At 36.7% G+C, this 12,927-nt stretch overlaps 1 protein-coding gene across 21 annotated transcripts in view; it reads right to left on the bottom strand.

Annotated features, from left to right (window-relative positions):
* The window catches only part of SYNE1 (spectrin repeat containing nuclear envelope protein 1), a 306,594-nt gene that overhangs the window by 102,367 nt on the left and 191,300 nt on the right, over positions 1 to 12,927 (bottom strand). For all 21 annotated transcript variants that reach the window (XM_039385717.1, XM_039385719.1, XM_039385731.1 and 18 more), the window contains 6 exons: positions 11,527 to 11,664; positions 9,990 to 10,175; positions 7,382 to 7,504; positions 5,092 to 5,274; positions 3,690 to 3,833; positions 63 to 257 (listed from right to left, as the gene is read on the bottom strand). In XM_039385717.1, coding sequence (XP_039241651.1) covers positions 63 to 257; positions 3,690 to 3,833; positions 5,092 to 5,274; positions 7,382 to 7,504; positions 9,990 to 10,175; positions 11,527 to 11,664 — 969 coding nt within the window. The remainder of the gene's footprint in view (positions 1 to 62; positions 258 to 3,689; positions 3,834 to 5,091; positions 5,275 to 7,381; positions 7,505 to 9,989; positions 10,176 to 11,526; positions 11,665 to 12,927) is intronic.

The raw sequence follows: 12,927 nt of genomic DNA, 5'->3' as shown, positions 1-12,927 counted from the left end.
TGTTATAATGATGCAAAAGCAAGCAGTCAGATAAACAGTACAGAGAACAGCGCATTGCTTACCATAACCACCGAGGGATGAGTGGGGTGTGCTGGGAGCAGGTCCGAATCCAGCTCCTCCATTCCCTCGGACAGCCCCTCCACTTCTGTCACTGTCAGCAGCATGGTGGCATGTTTTGCTTTCATTGTCAGCATCTTGCACTTTGAATTCAAAGAAGCAATTTGCTCCTGGTATCCTTTGATCTTCTGAGCCAGCTCCTGAGGAAACATTTTTTTTCCCTATTGCAGAGGCAGCCTGTAAAGGCCACAGGACCTGCAGCATGTCAGCTTTGGTGGCGAAGTCAAGCTCTCCCCTCCAAGCCCAGCCAATAACATCATAGCGCCGCCGCTCAGAAACCCCGCATAAGCCGCCACACTCGCTGACAAGCAGGATGTTGATAGCAGAGGGAACAAGCCGAACTGCGTCTGGCTGCACAGCTAAACCGCAGAGCCAACAGCTTTGGAGCGAAACCGGAACAGGGCTGCGAGAGGCTCTGTGAGCATGATAACCGCAGAGGGGAGAGATGGAGGGACACCTCACATTCGCATCCAGCCTGAACCCGAGACAATGTCTATAAGCTTCAGACTGCAGCAACGGGGAATGCCTCTCCCTCTTCCTGCCCTATTTTTTTTCCCCTGTTCTACTTCCATTTATCTGAGGAAAATGAAGCTCCCCCGCACAGTGCATGCCATGGAAATGAGGTCATGTGGTAACCACAACTGTAAAAAATGCCCCATTCAGCTCCCATCATAAGGAATGAATTGTTCAAACAATAACTCACAGGGTCTAACAGCATCAAATGTGATAGGAACAATCAGCCACATAATAAGATTAAATGCAGACTGGATTGCTTTTTGCCACTGTTTGGATAAGCCGTATATTAATCTCATTTTGGTTTTGTGTAAATCAGAGTTAAAAGCTGAGCTGCACACAGGACTAACCTTTCTTTAAAAAGAGCTGGGGAATCTGGCTTAAAGCAGAGTATATTTTAAAATATTGAGGGGTTTATAGTTATGAAATGGTCTATTTGAGTGGCCAAACACCATCATAAGCTTAAGTTTTGTCAGAGAAGAAAGATGAAAATGAAAAGCCTTATGACTATTCATAAGTCTTGTCTTCTCTCCTACCCTGCACTGTTGCCTCATTCAGTGTCCAGTTTCAAAGCTTTCAATTATTATAATTAAAATAAAAAAGGGTGGAAGAGTTTCACATTTTTGTTGAAGCTATTGTTCCTGGCTCCCTAGAGGCTTGGTAACAAGTTAGAGTTTTCATCTATAACGTAAAAACACTTTTATAAGCTTGCCTGTAAAATCAGTGATTATTTCTTCAAATATATATTTCTGCTTTGTTTTTATATCTGCTTTTATTTCTTCAACAAACACAAGTTTTTAAGGAAAAGTAACAACAAAAGTTGCAAGATCTAGTAGGCATAATATACTATTACAATATCTTTTCAAAAGTAAATAAGACTACTGCTTCAGGCTGGTAAAATTAAAAGATTTTTTTGGTTGTATAACATTTCCAACACGCAACTTCCTTAAAATTACAGTGCAGAACACTCATAGCAAGGAATACGGAGTTAGAAATTGAAACAGCATGAAGACTGAGGATGATACTTGACTGCTTGGGTTTCAATGGCACCTGGTCCCTATCTGTCACTTTAGTAACAAAAGGACCTCTTGGTGCTCCAGGGCTTACATTGGAGACTAAGCAAGGTCTTGATTACAAAACATCAACTAAAACAATCAAAAACCAAGCTACAATCAAATCAAACCACAAATTTAATGTCTAGCAGATTGAATAGTTATCTGCTCTGTCTGGCAAGTACCAGTCATTCACTAATGCTAAGTCAATGACATATCTGAGGCTCAGCAGAAAATTATTGTCATTCAGTATACTCACTTAACTCCATCAACATTACTGAGGTGCAATGACATTTGTGGTATTAATGTCCAATGCACTAAGTATCTACAATACCTCTTCCAACCGAAAACAAGGAAAAGGAAAAGTAGGCAAAAATGTGATTGCAAAAAAAAAAAAAAAAAAAGCAACTTACAAAAGCAATGTCTTATGAGGTACTGTATTATCCATTAAAATAGTTCACAAGCATGGAGATACTTGCCCACATTCTCATCTGAAATTCTAAATTCTAGAGAAGCATGGGTCAGTAAGCATAGTATCTAGTTAGATACATGCACAGTAATACAAGCTTCCTAAAAATCAGGATGTACTTTCCTTCTACTTTCTTCCTCTTATTTTAATCTAAATATAGCTACTATAAATGTTCTTTTAAGTTCTCTTTCATGGAGGCTTCAACAGGGAATCTGGTAAATTTTTAGATTAATAACACACTTAACAAGCAAACCTGACAGACTTTCTTTTTGAAGTAGTATCATAATATATGTTTCATAATATCCACTTCATGTGATGCTTTTCCACAGGTATTTAGCAGATGAAATCTGAGCCAAAAATATGCATACCTCAGTCTTTCAAAACTCCTTACCCCTAAACATGGAAAGCTTGCAAGTATGAAACCTGTCCATTCTGGCTGACCCCAACATGTGCAGTAGAGTAATGCTGCTGTCTTCCTGCAGATGTCTAGAACAACTTCTAGCTACTAAACTTGTTCAAATGCAGATGAAACTTCAAGCTGCCCCTTTTTAATTCCTTCCTGCCTGCAGCATCATTCCTTCCTCCAGCAATATTACCCTGTATCACTGAAGTAATTCTGCTGCATTTGCTGATTCTGAACATTTGAATAGAGAATAGTAGCATTATCAATTCAGTACTAAAAAAACCCCAGAAATGTTTGTTTACACAAACTGCTCTTGAATTTATACTGAGTAACTTTTGTAACAACTGGATAAAAAATGAACAACACATATACCATGAGGTTACATTACACAACAGGACAGACAGCTTTAATTCAAAAGTAAAGAAATGGTGCCATCTGGTGCCATAAGTGACACACAGAGATCAGTGGTGCATTTTCTATCCCAAGAAATAAACAACAGACAGGAGAAGGAGAAAGGGGCCCAGAAGCTCTCAAGGCAGCACAGCGAGAAGGCTGCACAGAGACTACCCTAGCTTATTTGAGGGCTGATGATCAATGAGTTTGTGGGCAGGACCCACAACTCCACAGCACAAAACTCTTCCCAACAGAGACTTAAACAACCTTTGGACTGAATGGTGCAATTTCCCTCCAAATCTATTGTGGTTTTCCTGTGATTCAAGTCCCTTGGTGTTCTTTCACGGGATGGTACTGGGACGAAAATGAGCAAGTACTTCAGGATATACATGCATACATACATACATGTGGATCACCAAATAGTAGGGACTACCTGACTGCTCAACATTGACTTCTGGGACACTCCTCAGTCAAGTTCCAATGTTAATTGTCCTTTAATTATGCAATGTTTTTGTTTATCACAATCTAGCCCACAGATTAGGACATACCTAACTGAATAAACAAAAAATTTCTCCACATTGTACCAATAGCAGGAGTTTCCTATCTGGTATTAAGTCTATCTGCTCAAGCAGTTTTGAGGAAGTCTGAAAACCTACCCAGCTAACATTACCATTGCTCATGAAAAGTTGTTTGGGTCAATGAGTTGCATTGAGCCCATGCTGATGCATTTTGGCTCTCATACCTCATTATGTGAAATCTGGACCTGAAGTTCCTGGATATTGCTGGTTGCTATTGGCTTGCCTTGGATCTCACGATGGGCACTCTCTATCATTTGCTGCAAATGTTTCATTTCTTGCTCATACTGCTCATACTGAACCACTGCTTCCTAAAGAGGGAAAAAAATATTGAATTTTTTATTTATTGAAAATAAATTTTTATTTAGTCCAAGCATGACTGACTTCACCCCCTGAAGTGGAGCAAATTTACATCTATCTGGCACTCATGTCTTGATAAGCAAAGCAGGAGAATAGTCAGGAAAAGGTCTGTTCATAAATATTGTGAACTGTAATGATTTTAATGGTTTCATTTATTTAACTATTACCCAAAAGAGCACTTCACATAATGTGATGTTTTAGTTTTCTGACAGAAGGTGCTATAACTTCTGAATTCCAACAAGTATCTGAACCAAACATATCCACAAAAAGATAGCATTACTTAAGTCTCATGGTTTTGCTACAAAGCATTTTCATCTGCTTTTTCACTTCAAGCATTCGTTTATGAAGTGGAAAGACAATAAGAAAAGCTTAGATTTTACAGAAAATACAACTGGGAGAGGATTACGAAGATTGATTCAGATCATTGTTCTACCAGTATAGTATCAGTTCTTTCTACCTTAGATTCACCAGCAGTTTGTCTAACCCGTTTTTTAAACTTTCAGTGTGACATTGTATCCTGCCTTTTATGTAAGTATCATTAATTATCCTTAATCATCAAATGTCTCTTCTGTTATCTAACTTGAAATTTGGTAGTTGTACCCTAGGCCACACTATGTACTTTTCTATCACTAAATATGAGGAAAGAAACGCTTATACTCTTCTTTTATACATTTAATTATGAATCCAGACATTAAAAAACCCTCTAATTTACTTATATTTAGGAAAAATTGAAAATGCAAATTTAATAGATGTCGAATGATTCCAAAATCAGAAAACAAATGCATATAAATTTTTAAATAAAAAGAATAAAAATCATTATTTTTATACTAGAAAGTTACTTATTTAACTCAATAGTTTTTATGCAATCTTTAGAAGCAGCTGATGTTATGATTTATTACTTTTATTAACTGATTATATATATTATAAAATTAACCTGCATACAATCATATATTAGCTATTTGTCTAGTCAATCCTTATAACATTACAAAAATCATAGCACTATCAGGGAGAGAACCAAGGTGAGAGTCAGATGACAATTAAAATGATCATGAATGTTAAAATCAGGAATGAATGAAACTTACTGGGGAAATTCCTAGTGGTACCACGGAAAAGAGGAACACACAGAGATATGAAATTTTGTGTTTCTATCACAAATTGTATGTCAGTGTTGAAGTTACTCTGAGTAATTTATGGGATGGAGTTACTTGCCTGCATGATGTTGCACTGCTGAATGGCAGTGTGCTGCAGGCGGCTGGCCTCCTCCTGGAGCCGGAGGGCACTATGGCATATTGGCAGGCCGGTGACCACCTCTTCAGGAATCCTCAGGGCACTCTGGCAGTCTTGTACTGCCTGAACTTTTGGCTTCAGTGACTCCATTTCAGACAACAGATGCTAGAAACAAAGTCAGTGACACAATAAGCCAATTTTGCAGAACTCCCAGAGCATTCCATACAGCTGAAAACAAATAATGATAAGTTCATGCAATAAAAGAAAAATTTGGTTATCTATTTTCTAAATTGAATATAATCAGAGCACACTTTCTCTGGAGTTGCTCCTTGTGAAATGAGCACTCTTTTAAATATCAGTTAAGCAAAACCACCACATACTAGGTATAAAAATAATCAATTTAAAAGCATAGTAGTACCTATTTTTAAGTGTCTAAGTAAAAAATATTTCTTGTAACAGATTTGAAAAAAACAGATTTAGAAAATCCACAAATTGAAGTAGCATAGGAGTCAGTTATGTATACATATATTTTAATATTAAAATCTGAGTGGAATCCCCTGCTGAGACACAGAAGTACATTTTCAAACCAGCAAATGAATCCCATTGTGTTCACAGATTTCCTTTGAAAATACAAATCATGACTGAAAATGTTGCGTAAAACTCAAAAGGCAATCAGACAGAAAGGAATACAGCTACACAGAAACCTTTTCCTCTGAATTATCACAAGCTGGATGCCTTTGGTAATAGTGTCTATTCCATACACAATGTCCATTCAAGCTGTCTGTTCATATGCATGAGAAGGGTCTAAATGATGCAACAGCTGGAGAACAGATTTGATCACTATTCTTTTTATCTTCATTGTGGAGTTTAATGTATTCACAGATAAGAAAAGAAAAACAAAACGCAACAAAACAAAAAGGAAAAGGCAAAGCTGATGAAGAGAGCCTTAGCACATTAGAAAAAGATTTTAAATTCCATAGCTATTAATCAGCTACACAATGTATGAGGCAAACAGGGATAGAGAGACTGGTTATCTCCCTTACCCTACACCACATGCAGAGAGATAGCTAAAGTGGGTCTGAAGTGCATATGGATGAGAGGATTGTGCTTTGTTTTTTATTTCTGTGGTTACATGACATACAGTGGATAATCTAACCAGAGATTTGGTATAATGACCTATTCCTCAGACATCACTGGTGGGGCCTCTCCTCCATCAGGCCCCATACTGCTGGCAAAGGGTGCCTTTATTGTGCAATCAGCACCCAGAGGCATCCTGAGGGCTGCATGCCAGTTGTGCACTTTACAAGATACTCTCTCTGGTGTGGTGAAACAGGAGGGAAGGGGTACAGCCCCCTTCTTTACAAAAGAAACTCATACTGTGAGACCTGCTATAGCCAGGACAGAGAATACACATAAAAACTAGTGTAAACTCCATATTCCTTTGTTCTTACGGTGGGTGATGTGCTTCACTTACACTCTTCAGGGCCACACTCTGAAATCTGGCTGTAAATCCCCAGAATAAAGACCGTATATTTTCATGAAAAGGGAAAGCTGTGCAAATTTACCTTTCATGCATATGCTTTTCTGCAGATTTTATCCCTACAGTGAAGCTGTTGACATTCATTTTTCACTGGCAGACTGAGACAGTGAAATCTCCATATTAGCTTGCAGAACAAAATATTTCTTAAGAAACTCAGAAAGCTGTAACTTGCCTTACTTTTCTTGTCAAGAGACTGAGATCAAAATCAACAAATTGACAAATCTCCACAGTAGATCAAGTGCAATACAGAAAGACGCAGTATCTTATGGAGGTAATTCAATTAAACATACAAAAATGTAACTAATTTTCTCTTAGATCTCCAGATTACTATGGGGAAAGAGAGCAACACACTAAATCATTGCATCTCTATCTGTAAAACAGGGATAACACTCCAGACTTCCTTTCAAAGTACTTTAAGAACCCATTGACCAAAACCACTAGATAAGAATTGGGCTTTTTTATTATTATTAATATGGATTAAATGGATTGGATCCACGCTTCTCAGAATTGCATCAACCTAAGAACAGACTCATAAAGGATCATACTTCAACTACTCCCTTTAAGGGAATGATTCTTCCGGTTCCGTCCTTTAATTCCTTGGCAGTATTTTGGGGCAACACTGTGAAAGAGTGACCAACCTAAGAAACACAGCAATCAATCTCACCAACACTCATTATTCTTTGTGTAAGCTCACACTACTCAAATGCTAATTTTGAGGTCCTGGTCTTTCACCTGTCTGTGAGAAAGTTGCTCTTTCAAGCTTAAATGCCCAAGCTCTGGAGAGGTCAATGTGGCTTGGGCTTGCTCCAGAGAAGCTTGAAGGGCTCTCAGCTCAACTTCAAATTTCTTCATGTCCTGTAACACAACACATTTGAATAAGAGAACAATAAGAAGAAAAAAAATAAATCACTATAAATATATCTGTCTGGATTTTGTAGCTACGGTCCCCTTATATACAGTGAGAAAACTAATTCATACTTTTAACAACTAATTTTAAACATTTAAAAGATTGGATAAAAACACCAGTTATATGACAGTCTAGAAGAAGAGATTGCAAAGGCAGAGTTCTTATTTTAAGTACTTTTTTAATCTCAAATACAGCGTATACTTTATAAAACTAATTTCATAGAATTCAAGGCCTAGAAAGGAACTGAAGATGTCCTCTAGTCAATTTCCTGTAATAAGCCAAGACATAACTGCCTCATCTGTCTAGACTGTTTTTAAAAACCACTAGCAGTGGAGTCCCACTTATCTCTACAGGCAACATATTCCACTATTTCAGTACTGGAATTTTGTAGAAAGTTTTTTTCTCATAATCTAACGGGAAGTCACCTTTCATTGCAGTTTCAATATTTTACTTACTCTCCCATTAGTAAGTAAAATAAGTAAATAAAATCCCATTATCTTCATGTCCACAGACATGAAGAACAAATTATTTTTATCCTCTCTGAATACATCATATGTTAGGATAACCCTTTTCCATGCATGTTTTCTACAAATTTATACACATAGTACAATCATAACTCTCCTCTGCTCTTTATCCAGTCAGTCCACATCTTTCTTCAAATGCAAAATTTGACATTGCTGAAACCTTGCTAGTGATGAGTAGGCAGAACAAAAGGACTACTTTGCATACCTTACAATTATATACTTTATTTTCTGCATAGTGATGGATTTTTTACAACAGTGCTACACCATTTATTCATTTTTCCATGAAACCTGTTATTAAACTTACGACCTTTCAACAGGGTGCGTCAAGCCAGTAGTCCCTCATTCAGAAGCAAAATACATGCCTGGTTCTTCCTGTCTAAACAACCACTGTTTCTGTTGAACAGTAGCCTAATTTTTTTCAGGTACTTCCTGTATATATGGTGTTGTCTAAGCATCCCAAAAGCCATAATCTCTAAACCAGCATCCAACTCATTAATTAATAATGTTGAATAGTACCAGGTCCAAGGGAGAAAGCTATAAACCCCTTCTTGATGTCTCTCACCTTTTGGGTTGCAATCATTGATAATTACACACCACTAAGTTTTCTAGCCAGCTTTATACCTACATATTGTATTTTCAACTAGATAACCTTATTAACTTTGATAATAACAATATAATGTGAAACATTATTAAAGTTAAGACTTACGATATACTGTGTAATTATATACAAATTGATGTACTACTTTCATGTAAAATTGGACACTTTTGATATGATTTCTTCATAAATCTATGTTCGCTTCTATTCATCTCCATGCTTTCGTGTAAGAATTTACAAATCGTTTATTCAATTGTTCCAATATTTCTCTGAGAACTGAAGCCAGTAAGTTTCACTTCTACTATGCTTACTTATACGTAAATATCTGTTTTGTTTCATGAAAAATGATAAAAAAAACCCCAACCAAATCCTTCAGCTCATAAACTGTGGTTCATTGATTTATGTTTTTGTTATAGAAAGAAGTATTTTTCAAAACCTCTATGTTACACTGTTATGACTGCTTTCTGCCATGTCCTATAGATGTTGTGAAATAAAAGTTAAATTTTTAACCTTAGCTGCAATTGTCCTTATAAGTGATAGCCTATTCTCTTAGTTGCCTTTAGGTATTTTCCTATTTAGTATTGTGTAACTGTAGCAGGTGACAGTAGAAGAATCCCTATAAATATATTAATTATAACTTTAACATATAATTTTTTTCCTGAATTGTTGTATCAATTAAAAAAAAATAAAATTGAAATTTCTTGCTCTGAAGGCAAGAACAAGTAGAAAATATTTCCACTCTTTTCCTTGTGTCTTGCACCAGTTTACCATGCCTTCAGGCACTGCATAGGCATAACACACATTTACATTAACAACAATCCCATACAGAAGAGCTGCACAGAAATGTCAGGGACACAAAAAACCATATTCATTCTTTTCATTGCACTCCCTTGCAGAGGTAGGTCTTACGTTATGAAATCCTGGTCTAGTCCAGTACTGATCTGAAGGAATCGATAACAGGCTTTAGATATCATTTAAGAATAAAATAAAGGAAACTTTATGGCAGAACATAACTGTCAGCAAAGACACATTTCAAGTATCTAAACATAGGTGCTCAGTCCTGTTTGAGACACACCATGATCCAAAATACATCCATCCAGAAAGGGCAGTTATAAGAGGACCTGCTAAAATATTGTGCCCCTCTGAAAGAGCACCTGAAGGCAGTATCTCAAACAGCACAAGATACCTAACTTTAGACAACACAATCATGCCCATTATAGACCATGTATAATCTTCACTGCTATTAATCTCTGTAATATGATGCACACACCACCCTAGCTGCTGGCTAGCATTAAAAAAACTGCTTTCATTTACCTTGGCAGCATCTTGGAGATTTGGCAGCTGCACTTTGATAACTTGCTGTAATTGCTCTGTCCGACGCCCTAGTTCCAGCACTTGCTGAGACATTCCTTCAGTACAGTATACACTTGCCAGATAATCAATCCTCTCGCTCATGGCCTCAAGATCACTGTGAATCTCTCCAGACTCATCAAGCATGGTCTAGGTGGAGACATGAGCAAATTGAATGCCAGATTAGAGCTTTAATGACACGTATCTTTTCAGTATATTCCTGTTGTGCAAACTCCTCAATCTGTACCCATGTGTAGGAATATGATTAAGTTCGACTGATTTCCTGTAAGACTTAGGCAATATGCTTAAATCTGAATATATTTTGAAGTGCTTCAGCTTATGGAGACAGGAAAACAAAAGATTAAGTCATGAAGCTTCAGCAGCTGTACTTACCGACACACTAATTTTAGTGTTTTGCTATACACACTTCAGTATAAAAATATAATATCCACAATCTGTGGAGAAGATTTGTTCTGGAAGCCTGATGTACCTAACAGAAAGTAGAAGAAAGCACTTGGGTGCAGTGTTATAGTAGGGCAGAAGCCTCAATGCTGCCTAAAAACATCACTGCTAAAGTATTCTGTAGGATGGCACTGGTTAAACTGTATCCTCATCAGATTTCAAAGCAGGGAAAAAGCCATAGCAAAATCAAAACAGGAATTCTATCTCCAGTTATCCTCAGGATAAATTGCCTGGAGGTACCTATTCAGAACACGAAAGTGTGACATACTGCATTGCACCAACATAAGAGAATGCAGCTGACAATTAAATAACATACATATAAAAACCATGATTAATGCAGTCTTATTTTGGTATTAGTGAGACATTAGTATCTTATGATGCTTTGACTTATTTCACATGGTCATGTAACACCAGGCAAGCTGGGACCCTATCAACATGGTCCACTGATCCCACACACACATTCCATGTGCAGACACACACCGAACAAATTGCACCATCACAGGGACATCAAGTCACTCTGATGTGAAATGTCCAGGAAGCAACTGGAAGAAACTCCTCTATTAGGTAGCAGTTTGAGAATATTTGGTATGAAACTCATTAGATGAGAAAAAAGGCTATTCCAATTTAGGATAAAGAAGAAAGAAAAAAAAACCCCAAACTGAAACTCATGTTTGATTAACTAAAGTTTTATAGTATTAGCTGCAATAAGGTATTTGGTATGATAGAATCACAGTGTATGGACACACCTTTCAACCAAAACTTATTATGAAGCCAATGTACTTGAGTAAACATGGAGATCAACTTGGAATCACATAGTTTTATCCCACAATATATCTTAATTTCTGTGTTCAAAACAACTGTCCAAAACCAATCAATCATTTTTAAAGTTTGGGGGAACAGTCAAAGAAATCTAGCACTTTGAATTGTTTTTTCCCTCAAGGAAAGGAGGCAAAAAAAGGTAGAGAAAGTAGAACCCTATTGCTTTGAAAATAACTTTGTATATACACTGCCTTTTAAATTTCATATCTCATATAATTACCTGGTAGGCTTTACACTGGTCACGAAGCTGAGAGGAAGAATTCCATGTTATACTACCATGGACTAGAATATTTGCTTTCTCAATCCATTTCAATACGAACTCCTGCATCTCGTTGTATTCTTCCAAGTGTGAAGCAGCCTGGATATGAAAGAAAAATTCTCTTAAGCCTAAGATGTAATTTTGTACAGTTCTTAGCAAATGATAAAACTAATTTTATTTCATTTACTGTTGGGATCATTTAAACAACTTTTCCATACTGTTGTATATAATTTAATTACTTATGTATTTATGGAGTTAAAATAGATCTGCTTCCAGTAATAAGCATATCTATTTTGGGGAAAAAAGGCACTATAAGAATGTAGGTCACACTGAGAGAGGTCATTGATGCTCAAATATATCCCTAGAGGGTACACTCCCTGTGCGTATTTCAGCCTCACATGTAAGTTCCAAAACACCTTCTTGTTCAGTTTGTGGCTCAGTGCAAGCCTGCTCTATTTCATTTCTTATTTTAATTTGTCTCCTTCTGTTACCATCCTCCAAATCACCTTTTTTTACAATCTGCTTTGTCCATTCAGTCTTCCATATTTCCAAATGAAATGTTGCACTATTTCAGAATATAGGACAAAAGCTGTTTTGTGATTCATCCAATTTCTACTTAGCAAAGTACTCATAAGTTCCCATTTTCTTCTCTGCAGGAATAATTTCCTTGCTTTTCACGAATTTGTTTTTCATAAAGAATTTATCAAATCCTAGGTGATCAAACTGTATTTGCAAGCAGTTTGCCATACCTATCTTTTTTTTGGTGAGTGGATTTCTTCATGCAGAACAAAAATATCCTAATGGTAAATCCCTTCACAAAGTACCTCTGACTGAACTCCTACTTTGATAGTAGCTTTCTATCTCTTAAAAACAATTTTTCAGAGGAAACTGAAAAGAATAGCCTGAAATAATCTTTTTCAAGCTTTAGAGAAGTGTTGCGTGCAGAAGGGAGAACTCTTAATTTATCAGGGTATTGATGGCAGAACCACAGAAAATCCATTTATTTGCCTTTAGCTAGACTTCTTCTGGGATAACAACAATTAAGAAAAAGAAAAAAGGAGAAAGAATTTCAGAGACTTTGAACCACAGAGGATATACTGTTATGAATGCCAAAATGTTGTGTAAATATTATGGATTATCAGAACCCTTGTATATAGGCTTTTCTATCGAACCTACAAATTATATTCACCCTCTATGTATTGAGACTAGAGCAAAGAAATTTATTTCATTTTTCTTTTTAATGCTGCAAATATTGGTAACAGTGATAAAACAGAGGCCCTGAAAAGCACAGTGAAATACTATTTCCTGGCATGGTACTGTTTGTGAGGTCTATCATCTTTTTCGGGCACCAGAGGAATCAAC

This window comes from Pipra filicauda, unplaced genomic scaffold (assembly GCF_003945595.2).
Source record: "Pipra filicauda isolate LSUMZ 115617 unplaced genomic scaffold, ASM394559v2 scaffold42_size3861933_pilon, whole genome shotgun sequence".
NCBI lineage: Eukaryota > Metazoa > Chordata > Aves > Passeriformes > Pipridae > Pipra > Pipra filicauda.
The sequence above is the reverse complement of the archived record's forward strand: the minus strand, read 5'-3'. Positions and strand labels throughout refer to the sequence as shown.